The 18426-nt window shown below is 30.9% G+C and overlaps 1 protein-coding gene across 1 annotated transcript in view; it reads left to right on the top strand.

The window, feature by feature from the left end:
• Positions 1-18426, top strand: part of LOC107444343 (long-chain fatty acid transport protein 4) — a 44641-nt gene that overhangs the window by 15530 nt on the left and 10685 nt on the right. The window contains exons 2-7 of the mRNA XM_043054787.2: positions 6798-6948; positions 7903-8140; positions 10637-10813; positions 13083-13152; positions 14485-14686; positions 17423-17615. Of these exons, the coding sequence (XP_042910721.1) occupies positions 6798-6948; positions 7903-8140; positions 10637-10813; positions 13083-13152; positions 14485-14686; positions 17423-17615 (1031 nt within the window). The remainder of the gene's footprint in view (positions 1-6797; positions 6949-7902; positions 8141-10636; positions 10814-13082; positions 13153-14484; positions 14687-17422; positions 17616-18426) is intronic.

An 18426-nucleotide genomic window follows, 5' to 3' on the forward strand; every position in this document is an offset into this window, starting at 1 on the left:
TGTGCCTACGAAAGCTGTAGTGCAATGGTGAAAGAGGATAACTACATTCAAAGTTGAACAAAAGTTTAGTAGATACCTGGACAAAATTTGTTATAGGGTCCATCCTCAAGGGACAGGATGAATTATTTCCATATTTTGTAGAGCTTTTGCACACACTTTATACAAAATTGTAGTTTCTATATAGATATTTTATGACCGTCGTTGAACAGTCCACCCAATTAAGGTTTACAACTACTGATGCTCAACTCCGTAACCTTGTAATTAAGCCGTAAAAGATAAGGAAACTCCTGGATCAAGTATTGGGAGAAATTTGCCTTCGTGGAAGACTTTTTGATGGAACTAACTTGCATTTGCGTGACATGGAAAGGAAAACCTCCTGACGGTAAGGGGACTCCAACCCATGAACCGTCTACCACTGAGGATATTTCACGTCAGCACTGTGGTCGGTGCCAGTTGAATGCGGAATCCGTATCGACCAGCCATCTCTGGGATTCGAACCCGTTTTTACCTCATTAGAAGGCGAACGCTCTATACCCTGAGCTATCACGTCTCTCTATATAGATATTCTCTGCCATTTTCTTTTGGAAAAAAAACAAAACAAATACTATCAATCCCGCCTTCAGCTGTCGCGGAATTACGACTCCCTCTCCTTCCCCTCTCTCTTGAGTACATCATGTGTAAATTGCGTGTCTAATTTTTCTTAAATTGTCACTTAAAATAGAAATGTCCAATTTTTTTTTTCTTTTACTGAATTTCGATTATTTCTAAATTTCACATAGAGTTAACATGTGCTCTAGGTTTTTCACCACTAGCGGTTTAAAATCGGGTGGTTTGACTTTTTCTAGAAAAAAAAATCTCGTATAGAAGAAAGTAGTACATCCATAACTTCTCGAGAATATAACTGAATGAATATCTTGGTAAAATCAGATGAGTATCTAGATCGAACAGCATGCGATCGAGCTACATGAATATTACCCTCCCCCCCCACACTAATTATAAATGTCTGCCTTAATGATTTCCATTATTTGTCTAAATTATTTTTTCCTTGGTACGATTTAAGGAGGAAATCATTTTGAGAAATCATTTGTTCTGAAAATGACGCTCAACGTCCACAGGAAGAAAAGCCATAATTTTGTGAAAAGGAAAATTGTTTGTGATCTAATTTTTTTTATGTTAAAAAGAGTCAATCCAAAGCTGCGTTGTCTAGGCCTATAAATTTTTTCAAAAATCTAGACATCGATTTTTATAAATTTCATCTAGGTGAAAAAAATATCTAACCAAATTGGCAATTATTAAAAGGGTTTGTACGTAGATGTATGTGTATATGTATTTGTATATGTATGTATATATGTATACATATGTATGCATGTATATATGCATATGTATATATATATGTATAAATATGCTTATCTGTATGTATATATGTATGCGTACATATATATGCATATATAGTACGCCTCAAGTGTATGCGTACATATATATGCATATATATACGCCTCAAGTGTAGAATTCCGGCTATTTTACTTTCTTTGGCAAAAGAGCTTTGTAAAACAATATAGAATGTCGTTAGAAATAGAAAATCAGTAAATAAAACATGAAAAGAACGTAGATACTGCCTAATCATTCACCGAAGATAAGACGGCGAAATAGTCTATTATTATCCCTTTCAATTCAAGTATTGATAAAAACAACTTTTAAGCAGAAATAATGCTAAGTACACGCTTATCACAAGGTCCTTATTTATGATATGTCATCCAATTCGCATACTTTTTTTTTAAATAAAAAAAAAGACAATCAATGCGATGACACGTGGATTAAAATTAAGAATTAAAAAAAAACAAACTTAAAAACAGATTTATTGTGTCTAACGCTTCAACCTCAATCATAAAATATAATAATAGCCAATTAAAGCTTCAGTAAAATTATTTATTGCATTTACCTGATGCTTTATAATTACTTTCATTCGTTCATTTACAGCATTCATCAATAGATTGCAATTAAAAATGGTGGTTTTCAGCAACTTGCAGTTAAAAATGAAATGAGTAATATTCAAATTAAAATTAAGCCTTTTTTTTATTTTCTTAATGCTTAGTTCCTATTTTTCAAATACGTTTTTTTTCGTGATTTTCTGTAAATTTTTTAGAGAATTTATTCAGCTACTTTTAAAATTTTTTTTTAAAAAACTTGTTAGTATAAACCACTATAGTGCTAAAAAACATAAAAGAAGGACGCGTGTTCTTCAGAGAGCAGAAAAATGGCAACTCTCTCGTACAAACGATTTTAGCGCTATACTGCGGTTAAAGGCTTAACTATTAAATGGGCGAGTTTATCATTTGCTTTCTCTTTATTTTTAATTGAATTTATGAGTTTTATTTTAGTTCCATAAAAAGCTTATACGATAAAGTTTTAAGGATGTCATATGTTAAGACGACATAAGGTACCTACATTTTCTAAAGTTAATTACGATTTATTTTAAATATATTAACATCTCACCATTTTTCTTTGTCTTTAGTTTATTACAATGGTAAACAAAATTGATATTTATGCGGTTAACTTGTGCCATTAATCCTTATAAACTGAAAATTAAATTCCGAAAAGCATTATTACTATAGGTATTTTCTTTTCTCTGTTTAATGTAATTTATAGTATGATGAACTTAAATAAAAAAGAGGAAATAAAAATATAACATGCATACTTTTTACGTTTAGTAGAACTAAAATCCAAGATAAAAAAGTTTTTAAAATTCACTTATCTTAGAGTTTAGTTTTACTAAACGTAGATTAATTAGAATTGATTGATTAGAAATTGATTTGAAAATTGTAGAATTGATTTGAAAACTTTATATTTCAGCACAAATTGCCAATAAAAAAATTCAAAGCACAAAAATAAATTGCCGCAACTCTATTTTTGTTCAATAATATTTCTTGAAAACTTAAAATATAAAGATAATTCTTGTGCATACACACAGAATTTTCTTTTTCGTTTATGTTCTAAATATTATCGTGCATGGTATAATCGTACGATACAAAACATAGAATAGAAACACAGCATAATGAACAGTTGGGGTTCAAGCATTCATATCTACAGTGTGAACTAACAGTTTCTAGTGTAGCTAGAGGGAGCAAGAGCTTGTTGGGATAAGAGAAACTTTTAGAAAAGCGTCGTGATGACGTCAAATTGATTGTCTATACATATTATCGTTCATGGCATAAATATTAGATAATCTTTTGTTACATAAATAAATAAAAAATTCTATTGATAATTGGCTTAGGCGTATAAAAATGAATGGAATAAGTCTTCGGTAATTTTAAATGTAGTTATTTCTAATTGTTGTAGTAAAAATATTTTAAAAAATTGACAAAATGTAACTTTTTTTAATGAGTATTTGTTTAAATGGATTGCCCCGAAAAGAAATAGCTTTTCTTAGATTGGTAACGCCATCTGTGTAAACAGTGATAGAAGTTGTCTGCTATGCTTAGTCAATACTTCAGGTTATTAATATTTTCAAAACCAATTTATGAAATAAGATATTTGCTTTAAAATATAATTATTTAAAATATAAAATATTATTAGTATCTTTAATTTACCTTTAAAAACTCCCCAGGGTGAGATATTCGAAATAATGACTTACGTATCTTTAGTTTTCTATTATAATGATAAAATCAATGGAAATATTTTGAAGGTCATTCTTTACAAAATCAAAATTCAATTCCATTCCAAAACTGCTAAAAAATACTTAATATCTAAAGATGCTTAATATTTTGAGCCTATGTTTAACTGAACGATTGAAAAATGGAACACAGAAATATTTAAAACTAGGAAAAATTCGAGTTAATAAATTAACTGTTAACACGTTGAATGCCATGGGGGTCACCGCTGACCGGCACTGAGTTTGATCGCGTCGTCACGGGGGTCATCAGTGACCGGCGAAGACAAGATTATTTTATAAGGCAAAGTACGAAATTTGGACAAAATCTATCAAATGGTTACTGAGAAATCGAATTTCAAATATAAATTATTTTTTTTTAGAAAAATGCAATTTCTCCAAAACTATTCGACCTACTTCGTTCAAATTTCGAATTTTACCATTTAAAATTATATTCTTTAAACCGATGTAAAAAAGTTAAAACAAATTTAAGAAAATATCATATGACCATCATATAACGCCATCTATTACCATCTATGGCCTCTTACGTCGCACCCGTTTATAGGGTGGACCAGGGCCGGATTAACCTATAGGCACACTAGGCACGTGCCTAGGGCCTACGAAATTCAGAGGCCTACGAAAAACTTGGGAGAAAAAAATTTGTTGACAAAAATAATTTAGCTTTAAAAACAACAAGTGTATTTTGCACAAAATTATGAAGATACAAATAAAAATATAATATTTTTCGGTAATAAATTATTTTGCAGAATCTTATGATCTAATATATTACTTTTTTGCGATTTTTGGATTCAACGAAATCTTGTATTATGCTGTCGAATTCCAAACTACGCAAAATGTCGTATTCAATAGACATAAGTGCGAGCGATGCCAAACGATCTTGATTCATTGTTGAACGCAAATAATTTTTTATCAATTTTAATCTGGAGAAAGATCTTTCTCCTTCTGCATTTGATCCAAGAATCGACAAATATATTCTTAATGCAATGTGAACGTTAGGAAAAGTATTCACAAGTTTATCTTTAATTTCAGCCTTCAGCATTTCTTGTGCAGATTTATGTTCATCTAAATTTGAAAATAGTAAAAATTCATCTACAAAGTTTTTCTCTAAATCGGATGAGTAAATTTTCACCAAATTTTGCGCTTTTAGTTTAATCTCAGATTCTGACAAATCTTTGTGTAATTTCCTTGTAATTCGGGTTCGATAAAACATCGATTAATCACACTTTTTGGTCGATCCAGAAAACTGGGAAATTCAGACATCCTGGGATAGCGATGGTCCCGAGCATCCCAAATAATTGGTTCTCTACTATATAAATATTTCTTGTAATTAATCTCTCTATCAATTTCACTGTTTTCTTTGCTGGTTTGTTGTTGTATTGTTGACGTGAAGTGTTTACATAGTTATTGATCGAACTAATCATAATGGTATTATCGATATCAACTGCAATATCGGCAGTTTGTCGGTATTGCAGATAAAGTTCAATAAACAAATTCGTAAAATAAAATCCATATTAATAAAAATGTAAAAAAAAAATATGCAAGAAAATTTTAGCATATATTTTGAAAAGAGGGCAGGAGGGGAGGGCCCAAAAACGGCTATGCTAGGGCCTACGAAAGGTATAATCCGGCTCTGTGCCTAGGGCCTACGAAAGGTATAATCCGGCTCTGGGGTGGACCCATTCATACATCCATTCTTTCCTCCACAGATCGTAAATTTGACCAGAACCAGAAAACTACCAATCTCCAATTCAGTACCCCCAGAGGCATTTATTTAGTATGGGAACATGGATGACTTTGTGACCCGACAGATTTAACGTGCACCAGTCACCATTTACTACACGGAGAGTCTTCGGCTGGCTGGATTCGAACTCCCGTTCTCACGAACATGAGTCCAGCACCCTGTCAACCAGGCTAATTTACACAAATAAATTTATGATTGATATTCACACTATTTGTCAGTGTCCTTCGACACATGTAAAAAAAAAACGAGGATTTCTATCACAATTTGTAATATAAAGCGTGCGGTATTTTTGATTCTCTAAAATTTTTTTGACATTGTATACAATACAATTTCGCAATCAACAGTTTCTTTTTATAGATAGTTAAATAGTATACGGTTGCCTGATTTTAGAATTTTGATAGGTAACTTCGTTGTGCAATTAACGATGAAAGATTTTTTTTGAGTCATCGAAATAGGTTTTTATCAGTTTCAACTGTAGGAAAACGAGATTTGAAAGATTCTAAAATCTGAGAAACATGTTTTGAATTACTTATTAACGACCATAATTCGCATAACGTTATTGCTTTAAAATTATGAGGAAAAATTCGCAAAAGTCTAAAAATCATCGAGCGGTATTTCTCATGATCGAATAAATCAACTTCTTGATTTTCTACTTTTGTTTGAAAGATTTTGTGCGGTTAAATGATACTACATCATTAAAAGTAAAAAAAAAAAAAAGAAAAACACAAATTAAAAATTTAACCTAATTCCAAGATGGCAAGTGTAGAGGCCTAGAAACAGCAACATACAATTTTATTTTTATTCTACAACCGTCGTTGAACAACTGACCCGATTTTCGGGTTTGGGACTACTAGAGTTCAACTCCGTAACCTTTTAATTTTGAACCCAATCCAGAAGACAAGGAAACTTCCGCATCAAGTATTGGGAGAAATTTTGCCTTCGCCGAGGACCTCTTGATGGAACTAACCCGCATTTGCTTTACATGGAGAGGGAGACCACGGAAACCTCCCATGGTTAGCCTGATGGCAAGGGACTCTAACCCTTGATCCGTCTACCACTGATGATATTTTACGTCAGCATTGTGGAAGGTGCAAGCCAGTTGCGGAATTCGTATCGACCAGCCATCGCTGGGATTCGAACCCGGTTCACCAGATTGGAAGGAGAACATTCTATCCTCTGAGCCATCACGGAATCTAAAGTTATTGATATTTTTTTTAGTCCATGTTATCAGATAGTTTTTTCTATTATCCGGGGACTTACGATCCGTGAGCAGCTGTTTATCGAGAATCTAACAGCTACATTTATGGTGAAATCCATAATTAAGATGCAATGATGGAAAGTGTATTTTAAGATTAATCTAATTAACCCTTCCTCTTTATTTTCTTTCAGAGCTGTCAGATTGTATGCGTTGTTCCTTTTCTTTCTTAAAAAATGTCATTTGCTTAATCAGTCGGTGGCCGATCTTTTTACAAACACCGCCAAGAAATACGGTAATAAAGTGTGCTTCATCTACGAGGATCAAGAATGGACATTCAGGGATGTGAGTATTTAATTATTTTTTTAATGCTTTTGTTTTGTAGTAAGGATTCAGATACACTATCTTACAATAATGAAAGAGACACAAGATACTTTCAGCTATTGGCAATTATTATTTGTTTTTTAAATTAAGAAATAATTTTACAGGTGAAATAATTTTACAGGTGTTTAAATTATTGGAATTCTCATACGCATCAATAAAGTTTAACCCTTCCTGAAGCACCGGCTGTAAATGACAAACGAAAAAGTGTTTTTGAAAACCCTTTGGCAGAAAATATAGTAATGAACTTGTAACTTGCTTTCAATCGATTTAATTATCGTACGCAATAAGTGCATAGTTTCGTAAACCTAGCCTTAATATTCATGGAAATACGAACTTTCGGAAAAGAAAAACTACTTTTGTTGCATTTTATTCCTTTTATAAAAAATTTTATAAAATTCTCGGATTAAGTTTTAAATTTAAAAATATCATTTTAAAATTCGAAATATATTCGATGAAAATTGCGGAAAAGTGGGCAAACAAAATAATCCTTTCATACTGCGCATGCGTACAAAACGTTTTAAAAAAAAAAGGTTCAAATAATTTTGTAACAGCTGGTCTGGGAAGCAAAGACGGTGTTAATATTTCTCAGTGTTAATAATAATAATATTAATTTCTAAACTCCATCAGATGGCGCTCTGCGCAGTAATATAAAAAGATGTATTTAGTTTCCTCTATGTCACTGAACACCATTCCTTGTTTTTGTTATTAAATATACTTTGTTAAAGGCGTTTGTAATGCGTTAAAACCCAGAGATCATCGTATTTAACAGACGGTTTGGACGCAATGCTGACCACATTGCCGAAATCATGCCTTTGTCACGAAGTTGTGAATCCTTTTAGAAGTGTCTTACTTTGCTTTAAGACTGAACATTTGTGTACAACATAGATTGACAAATGTGTTTGTATTTTGTAACAGGTGGATGAATTCAGCAATAAAGTAGCCAATTGCTTTTTAATGAATGGTTATAAGAAAGGGGACGAGGTTGCCCTTATCATGGAAAATTGCCCGGAGTTTATTTGCTTTTGGCTTGGAATGGCCAAAATTGGCGTGGTCACAGCGCTCATCAATACAAATGTGCGAGAAGACGCTTTGGGACATTCCATCAACATATTAGATGCAAAGGCTGTTATATTTGGGAAAAATATGTCTCATGGTTTGCATTATTTCTATATTTGATACCAATCAATCTCGTAGTTTTATTACATTAAATGTTTTCAATCTTGTGCTTATCAGGAATTCTTAGACAGTCTTCGAAGCTTTGCGAATATGTTACAGTGAATGACCGAAGGCCAGAGACTTTCACCGGTGCATATCAACAATTGCATAGTCACTTTGGTAAATGTCCTAAATATTTGTTTTATCCGATTTGATATTATTATATTTAATCGATGTTTTTAAATATCCGCCGAGGATAGATTAGGAGGAGCATCAGTGTAGGGTATACTACACTAATGGATGGAAATTAACTAGACCTGGTGCATATTTCGGACATTTACCGAAGCGACTATGCGATTGTCAACATTCACCGGAAGTCAACAACCACNATATATATATATATATGCATGCATGCTAAGAGAATCATTTTATAATTTCTGAAACGTTTAGACCATGCAATTTCTTATACTTTCTTTATCAATGAAGTTAAAAGCTTTTTGAGGTTTGAGGGACCGACGATAAATTACAAGCAGAAAATAATGTTTTTGAACATTATGTGTCAAAAATTGTATCAATAGATTTGTAACTTGTTACAGTTATTTTGGTTATTCTATGCACACAAAAAAATCACTCAATTTCGTAAGCCTAGCTAAAAATATTTAGGGAAATGCGGACATTTTTACAAAGAAAAAACAACTTTTTCTTTTTGTCGTACCTTATTTTGCTATAACTTTAAGAAATATTCAATGAATTTAAACAAAATTTTAAGAGAATTTTAAAAATTAATTGCAAAATTTTTGCTTTGAAATTTGAAAAAAATTTGTTTAAAACTGCGCAAACTAAAACTAGTTCTTTTATACAGCACATAGTCGGGAAAATTTAAAAAAAAAATTTTTTTTTTGCAATTTTGTAGTGAATTTTATTCGCAACTAAGAAAAAAAGTCCGATTTGAATATCTTAAAAATTAAAAAAGTTTCAAGCAATTTTCAAAGTGAATTTAGTACTTTTTAAAATTAACCTCAAAATTATAGGTTTTCTACAAACATTATTTTGTATCATAAAACAGAATTTAATAACAAGTGATAATACCTTATAATAAATCATACACCAAAATACGATTTAATAAGAAAAGAAAGATACTGTTATAGGGTATGATCCCCAATAATGCTGGGATCATATTTAGTAAATCTTGTTTAATAGTACACAATGAAATGTGCGGAAAACCCATTACCATTTTGTGCATTATTTTAAAAAGTAAGAAAACAACTTGAAACGTTTTAAATTTTTAGGATATTTAAGTTAGACTTTGTTTTAATTAGTTCCAAATACGATTCACTACAAAATTAAGAAAAAAACTTTTTTTTTAATTTTTTCCCACGCATGGGAATGAACTAGTTGCATAACTCATGTATTGCGCAGTTTTTAACAAAATTTTCTCAAATTTTAAAGCAAAAAAAAAAAGTTTTTGAAATTATAGCAAAAGGACGTATGACTTTTAAAAAAAAATTGGTTTTTAGAAAATTTTCAATATCTCCATAAATATTTAAACTAGGCTTACAAAATGTTGTGTAATATAATAACCAAAACTACAAAAGTGTAGCAATAGCAGTTACAAATCTATTGCTACACTTATTGGCATAGGGTGCTCAAAAACATTATTTTCCGTTTTTAATTTATTGTCGGGCCCTCAATCCTCTAAAAGCTTAACGCTTCATTGATATGTTTGTATAAGAAATGGTCTAAATACTTCTGAAGAGAAATATAATATATATATGAAAAAGAGGTTTATTTTCGATATTTTATAATTATTAAGGTATTTCGGGGTTTATTAGCCTAATTAACAGTTGTGCTTAGTAACAGGTTTTAGTAAGATATAAGTTTCCAATTTAGTTTATGTGCTCTTTATCTTAAGTGACACATTCTAAATTCTATCACAAAGATTCTTTCTCAAAAATTTCAATTCTTTAATTGCTTATTGACACAGAGACTTGTGGGAAGCCATGTGAAACATAAACAAGCTAATTATGTATCGAAGTTGCCAAGTACTTCAAACAAAAATGTATCACGGTTACAATAAAATACATTAACAAGTAATGAATCTAAGTTAAGTGAAAAAAGTGAATAAGAAAAAATATTTCAACTAATTCGAGATGCGATACAGCTCTGTTTTTAATTACCCTTTAGTCAATTAACATTCGAACATGTAGAGAAACGCCATTTTACTGATAAAGGTTAGCTGGCGCTGACGTCATGGATCACATGTGTGAGTATGGGAGGTCTTCTTCTTGAAGTGCAAGTACCCAATCCGTCTGAGTTTAATTAATTAAGTTTTAAACTGCAGCACAACTAGTTTTTAACTTACAGCTCAGTTTGTTTCAGTTTTTCGTTCTCAACGCGAGGAAATAATTCATTCAGAAATGAAAGAGAAATATACATTTGGACTCATTTCATAACTAAATTATTTGAAGAGTCTCATAAAAGTTTTATTTTTCAGCTCTTGAGGGAGCGATTCCATTTATAAATAAGAGGGAAACAATAGAATATTATTATTATTCTGAAAAAGGTAAAATCGACACTACAACATTCCCAGCCGCCAAATCTCTGAACACTTTACTCGATGATGCTTCCTCAGCACACATTGATTTGGGAGACAAGAAACCCGGCTTTACAGGTATTGTTCTTTTTTGTAGTATTAATATCACTAATAAAGTCAATATTAGTTCTGATACATAATTATTCAATTATTATTTTAATTAATTTTCTTTTCTTCCGTAAATTTAAATTTTAAAAATTATATTTCTTACATATAGATGGAACCACTGATTCTCGATCGAACATAACATGTTGCCACCGCTAAAAAAATATTTAAACATATTAGACGGGCAGAAATAAAACCATGCCAACATATTTTAGGCTTAAGAAAAAAAAGAAATAAGCTCTCCATGACGCTGCAGACAAAGTTTCGATTTCAAAGAAAAAAGAAATAAGCTCCCCATGACGCTGCAGACAAAGTTTCGATTTTAAAAAAAAAGAAATAAGCCGATGACCACTTTCTCTCAGGGGGTGACGTCACTACCCATGCCTCACGATAAGGGAAGAAGCAGAGAGGGACTATGGCGTCACATCCGCCTACTATATTACGGCTACTAGAGAATTTAATCATTTGAACAATATTTTTTTGTTTTTATTGTTTTAATTAAGAATCAGAAATTCTTACCTACAGTTCAAAGTGGATCGTTTTCAATACTAATTCAGGTGAATATCACAAATAAAGAGGGTGAAAAAAAATTAGACAACAACCATTTTGACAATGGGTAACTTGTGATCACCTTTTGGTGATCACAATTTTTTAAAAATTGATTTTGAAAATTAAAGAAATTTCAAAGATGAACTGTTTATCGTTGATCTAAATAAGCGCAAATTACTTATAACACAGGTAGGAAGTGAGGTGCGATCGGAAGACTTTACCTTTAACGCAGAAAAAGACACCAGTGTTTCATGTTTTTTTTTTCTTTCTGAANAGCAGTGGGGACAAGTGAGGGAATGACATATTGGTATATTTTAATTACCTAAAATAAATAAAAAATAAAAATTGATAATTTTATTTTTATTTTTTTGTTAGCTTGCATTCTGAAGGTCACTTTCCCTGAATTTTTTCTTTTCGTAAGCTGTAAAACAAGCATAAAATATACTGGGGACATGAAAATGACTGTTTTTGTGAGAATGACCCATATATATTCGTTTGTCTTCTTCGGCCATCACCCTAATGAGCCGTCCCAACTAGTCGTCTCCATCTGGCTCGCTCAGACACTAGGTTTCTCCATTTATTGATTCCCATGGTTTTGAGATTTTTTTCCCCCAGAGCGTTGGTCTTCTTCTTTTTCGGTTGCCTGCCTCAATCAAAATTCTTGATGGTCCCTTCAAAACATTTTGAGGGTTTATGTTGGCTTCAGTACGATTCATGATGGTATGGTCAAACATAATTTGATGATCATCATCATCCGACATTTTTAATTATGCATTCAGAGGTTTTGATATTCCAACAAACTTCCATTATTCCATGATGGAAAATACTACTTTAATATTATGATGGTTAACCATCAAGATAAGATTGATTCTCATGGACTAACAATCCGTGATGGTCCATGATGGATCCAACTCCGAAATCAGTCTGAATTCATAGATTGGGGTGATGGTTGTTCATGATTGTTCCAACACTTGACTTCTAAGAATCTATGAGGGAAATTTCTGATGAACAAACCATCAAAACAAGTTGCTATTCTTATGTTGGACCATCATAAATAAGTCCTACTTTGAGGTGATAGTTACTTATGTTGGTTACTATCAAAAATATAATGGTTCATGATGGATTTATTGATCGATACCATCAATATTATGTTGATCCATCAATTTAAAACCATCAAAAATTTTTACTTAGGTGTAAACTTTCCGAAAGTAAACTTCTTAACTATGTCACCATCACCCCTTCTATGGATGTGATATAGGCCATCTTATTTTATAGAATTTAATAACTATTCACTTGTCTGCTCCTTTGAAAATAACACTTTAAGCAAAAAGTAACTCTCTACTACACCCTACGTAGCAGAGAAGTGGAGGCCCTTAGTATGTACACGAGTGGATTTTAAAAAATCCTGCCTAGGGCTATATTTTTAAATTGCGTAAGAACTACAACATATAGTGATAATCTGATTGCAGATTTGATATCAGCAATGAAAAAATATATATTTTAGATCAGTTCTAAAATTTCAAGCAACATAAACCAAAACTGCTCCCCAGTGTTTAGTATGAATTTATGTATAATAATAATTCATGTATTTAAAACAAAATAAAAAATAATAAATTTAAAATAAAATAAATTCATGTATTGGATTTTTTTTTCTTCCAGTTTCCATTATTAAAATTTATAAACATTTTTTTAGACAAATTACTCTACATCTATACATCGGGAACCACTGGTTTGCCTAAAGCTGCCATAATAAGGAATAGTAGGTAAGAATTACAGAAATTTTTTTATGTGATGAAAGTATCGCGATTTTAATTTTACTCAAAACAGGTAACCAAAAGTTGTTTAAGGAATAGTAACAAAGAATTAAGAGCCTTTTTTTTTAAAGCTATTATAGTATTGTGCTTTTATTTTTAAAATTGATCGCCATTTTTATGTTGAATAGCTTTCTCAGTAAAAAGAGGTATAATTTTTTAGACGTCAATGTAATTAATTAACATTAAAGTTCTGTCTTTGAATTTTTATTCAGCGTATGTGTTTTTTACCTTGCATTTGAAAAAACAAAGAGCTGACGTTGTTTTTCAAAGTTACATTGCAGTTTTTAAATGTGACTATTTTTTGTCGTTTTAATTGTCATTAGTGTTTTATTTCACAAACTGTCAAGGATCTCTTTTATTTATAGTTTTTTTCTCTTAAAAAAAGAACGTTAATTTTCAACTTCAATGTATTAAAATAACAAAGCTTCAGTTTTTAAGGTATTTGATTACCGAATAGTGTTTTCAGGAGGAAAATGGCATCTCTAATTATTTTATATGAGTTTTATTTATAAATCTGTTTGTCTTGCAAAAACTGATTTTAAATTTTTAACTTCAATGCAATGTAACCACATTAAAGTTTCTTTTTATATATTTTCAATCACAGTATGGTGTTTACAACAGGAAAATGATTTTGCCATCTCTATCTATTCAGTTGTGTCGTTATATATATTTTCGTTTGTTGATAGCAATGAGTTTTACAATATAGTATTGTTTTATCAAAAAAAAAATGAATAGAAATAAAATAAAAATGAGCAAATTAAAAACGTAAAAAAAAATATATATATATCGAATGCATGAAAATTCACCTTATTATAAATCAGAGTAGAGATTTATAACTAATAATCCTTTTGTAAAAAAATAATGTATAAGTTATTAAAAAATATTCACGTCGAATCAAGGAATAATCATCTTAAAGAATCCTAATAAATTTAAATTCTTATTTATTTTTCTCTACTTTCGTTTACTTTACTAACAACGAAACCATCTGTTCAAAAATACCACTGAAAGAAAGACATAGAAGGTTTGCTGTTTAGGACATCTGATGCTTCAAATTTGTTTTTGAAATTCCTCAACAGATAGCGTTAGAAAAAAAACTGCTCAACAGTATTTTTAAAATGAAACATTCGCAGCATCAGCACTGTGTTATTAACAGGAGCTAATATGTAGTTTAAAAAAAATTTATTTTACAATTTTTGTTGTGACAAACATTTTAACTATGACATATTTTAAAGTAAGTGCCTTCCATTTTTTAATTGATTTTCAACACCCTGTGTACTATAGGTTTTTATGGATGTGCGTTGCTGCGAGATACATGGTTCAAATCCCGGGCTTTGAGATTTTTTACAATCCTCTTCCACTTTACCACTCTTCGGGGGGTATTATTTTTGTAGGATACATTTTGGTTTTTGGCAGCACAATGGTTATCCGCAAGAAGTTTTCAGCCTCAAATTTTTGGAAGGATTGCATCAAGTATAAAGTAACTGTAAGTAATATATTTTTTTATTTATACGGGAAAAGATTAAAACTCATTTATACCTTGTTACACATTGTTTCCTTACAATGCAATAGATACTTTATGAGAGAATTAAAGCGTTCATTAATCAGTAATTAATGTATATTAAAAACAAAAACTCGAAATATTTTTCTTTTTTTTTGCATTTATTGCAACTAACAAACATTCAAGCGAAAAAGTAACTGCTATCGTAAAAGCAGACTGATTCCAGACATGGAACCCTACCATGAGCTCCATGGAATGAAATTCCATCTGGGAATGAAATTCCATCTATCTCATTCCGTTCCAACGGGAATTATTTCCCCCCACCACGAACACCTTGGAAAGAGTTTCTTGGAATTGGAATCGGTTTCATTCCAACCAGTCTCCGGCACCTGGAATCGTCGTTCCAATGAGGGAATGATGAATTTTTAAGGACTAAATACGATATTTCGTCGATGAATGTCTTAATTTTTTTCTATTTCATAAGAGAAGATAACAAAATTTCTAAAAGATAAACGTGCCCGAGCCATTTTCAAGACGATAATTAAAAGAGAAATGTTTTGTTTCATCAGTATGTGTGAACGAAAAGATACTTTCAGAGTTAACTAAGAAATTACGGAAAACTAAAAATAATTATGCTCTCATTATATAATAATTGTTACTATTTCTATGTTATTATTACGGGATGTATTACTTGGCCAATACCTTTTTCTGAAGTTCCAATTATTTCTTTTTTTAATTTTCTTTCAATGAACTTTTAATTCAACAATATTTAACTTCCTTTCGAACGATAGTTCTTTATACTATACACCAATGGCAGCACATTTAAAAGAATTTTTTACAGGCATGATGTATTATAAAGTAAACAATTTATTTATAATAAGAAATACAAAAAAGAATAAAAACGTTTTAAAAATATTTATGAAATTTGTATATCTTACTCATTTTAAAAAATTTTATTCTCATTCTTCCATTAAAATATATACTATAAAAGCTGCGGAAGTAGTTCCCTGAACTATAATTTTTAAGTATTTCATACGTAAAATGATTTTACAAATCACGAAAAAAATTTTACGCAGTTCTAGAAATTAATTTCTTGTGAACATATTTATTTAACTATCAGTAAAAACAGTCACTTTTATAATGTAACAAATAAACCAAAGTAATAAGCAAAGTAGTAACTTTTTAGTCATTCATATTGTTACAATTTTAATTGAAAACAAATTAACTTTTCTGAATTTAAATTCATTTCAAAGAGATCAAGCTAAGTGTTAATTTTTTTGTCTGATAAAATTTGAATTCTTTCTGGAAATTAGTTTTGATTTAAAAACTAGTATAATTAGTAATCTATCTACTTGCAGTTCTCAGGCACGAAATTTTGAATCTTAATTCATTAGAATATGATCATTATTTTAAGAGTTGTACTTTTTAAAAAATATTTAAAATAAATAATGAAACGTATTAAGGGATACATCAGAAATATTTATTATGAAAAAATGATTTTATNAATCCTCTTCCACTTTACCACTCTTCGGGGGGTATTATTTTTGTAGGATACATTTTGGTTTTTGGCAGCACAATGGTTATCCGCAAGAAGTTCTCGGCCTCAAATTTTTGGAAGGATTGCATCAAGTATAAAGCAACTGTAAGTAATATATTTCTTTATTTATATGGGAAAAGATTAAAACTCATTTATCGTGTTTCCTTACAATGAAATAGGTACCTTATGAGAGAATTAAATCGTTCATTAATCAGTAATTAATGTATATTAAAAACAAAATCTCGAGGTATTTTTTTTTTTGCATTTATTGCAACTGGCAAACATTCAACCGAAAAAGTAACTGCTATCGTAAAAGCAGACATATTATAGAAATGGGGTTCTTATTCGGCAACTCTATAAGGCCTGTTTACACGGTCCAAGTTCTTGAATGAAGACTGATTGATATTGATGAGAACTGGCTTTGCTTCGAGCTTGGGTGGTGTAAACGATCATCCAAGTCCTTGGACGATAGTAGAGCATGTTCTACTTTCCATTCAAGTTTTTCTCCCTTTACCAATTAGCTTCTTAAGTTTTGTGACGTCAACAAGCCGGCATCAGATTATGTCATTTTGTTGTCTGTTTTAATATTTTTTGTCCAAATAAATTATTTGTTATGGTCTATTTGTGTTATTATGATTTTAATTAACTTTATTCAGTAAACTCATGTATGTATGATTTTATAATCTTGAATATGAACAAAGCGCATGCGCAAGTTTTTCATCCGACCTATCAGTGACGTTCAAGAACTTGGATAGTGTCGACGAATCATCCAATTTCTTGGACAGAGAAATTCCTCAAAGTTCTCAGATTCAAGAACTTGGACTGCGTAAACACAGGCCTTTAGCATATGGATGGTTGACTGAATGTCAACAATAACAAGCTTCTTAAAACCGGAAGAAACTTCCGGTGTATCCCTCCGCTCATGTTATTCTTACGAGGCTTAATATTCTAGGGAAATTTGTTAATTCGATTTATGTTTAAATTTGTGCGTTATTTTACCTTTCCTGTAATTTATAAATTCTAACGGGTTGTGAGCCTAAAATAAATTTCAGAAAATTAATATCACAACCTAAAATTAAGCTTAAAATTAATATCACATATCGGCTCACTATATACTTGTTGTTCATAAAATTCCAAAGTATTCACATTAAAAAAAATGTTTTTTAATGAAATTGTTTTCCTAGGCGACCCAATACATCGGCGAAATATGCAGATACCTTCTGAATCAACCGAAGACTCCAGAAGAGACGCAACACTCGGTGAAAGTTTTGATGGGAAATGGACTTAAACCACACATTTGGACAGAGTTTCAAGATAGATTCAAAATCGAACGAATCGTCGAATTTTATGGTTCAACAGAAGGAAATGCTAATTTAAGTAAGACATAATTTGACTTTTTGTTTTTGTTGTAATACAATTGTACTAAACATATCGATTAATATAATAGTTGTATTAAACATAATTGTAGCCGAACCAACAATTTTGTTTCGAGATTTAATATGTCAGATAAATGCCAAAGTTTGAAAAGATATAAATGCGAGGCAAAAGATATAGATGCATTATTGAGGTTACTAATTTTTGGAAAGAGATATTTCATTATTTTTAATTTTTTATACTTAATTACTGAATCAAGGGTATATATATATATATATATACAGTGGCGTACGCAAGGGAGGGGTTTAGGGGTTTGAACACCCCCCTTGAGCTCAGACGAAATGGCAAAAATAAACATTTTAGTAGAAATAATGCGGGTATTATTTTTTAAAACTATATATTTTTATTTGCTTTATGCCTACCTTTTTATCTCACGGTATTTCTCAAATACTGAAAAAAACATTTACTATTATAGGGTTGTACTTTTGAAACTAAATTCACGTGATACTGTTATGGACTGGTTCCTTTCTGTTCTGCCAGTCGCGATAGTTTTCGAGACTGGCTGTCATTCGTGAGGTCTTAACGCGATGATTCTGGAATCTTAGACGTTCTGTCGTCTTTGAGACAATTCGAGAATTTTGGAGATGCGGTGAAAAATTATATAAAAGGGGGACGGAGTACAATGTAAGTTTTTCTGTTGTACAGAAATGTGATACTTCCGTTGAAGAAAACGTTTCTAGCATAACAAAATCTGATGAATGTGAAAGTGGCCCTCAAAGTGTTACTTCCCACCCATATGACATTGGACTTTTTT

This window comes from Parasteatoda tepidariorum, chromosome 8 (assembly GCF_043381705.1).
Source record: "Parasteatoda tepidariorum isolate YZ-2023 chromosome 8, CAS_Ptep_4.0, whole genome shotgun sequence".
In the NCBI taxonomy this organism is placed as follows: Eukaryota; Metazoa; Arthropoda; class Arachnida; order Araneae; family Theridiidae; genus Parasteatoda; species Parasteatoda tepidariorum.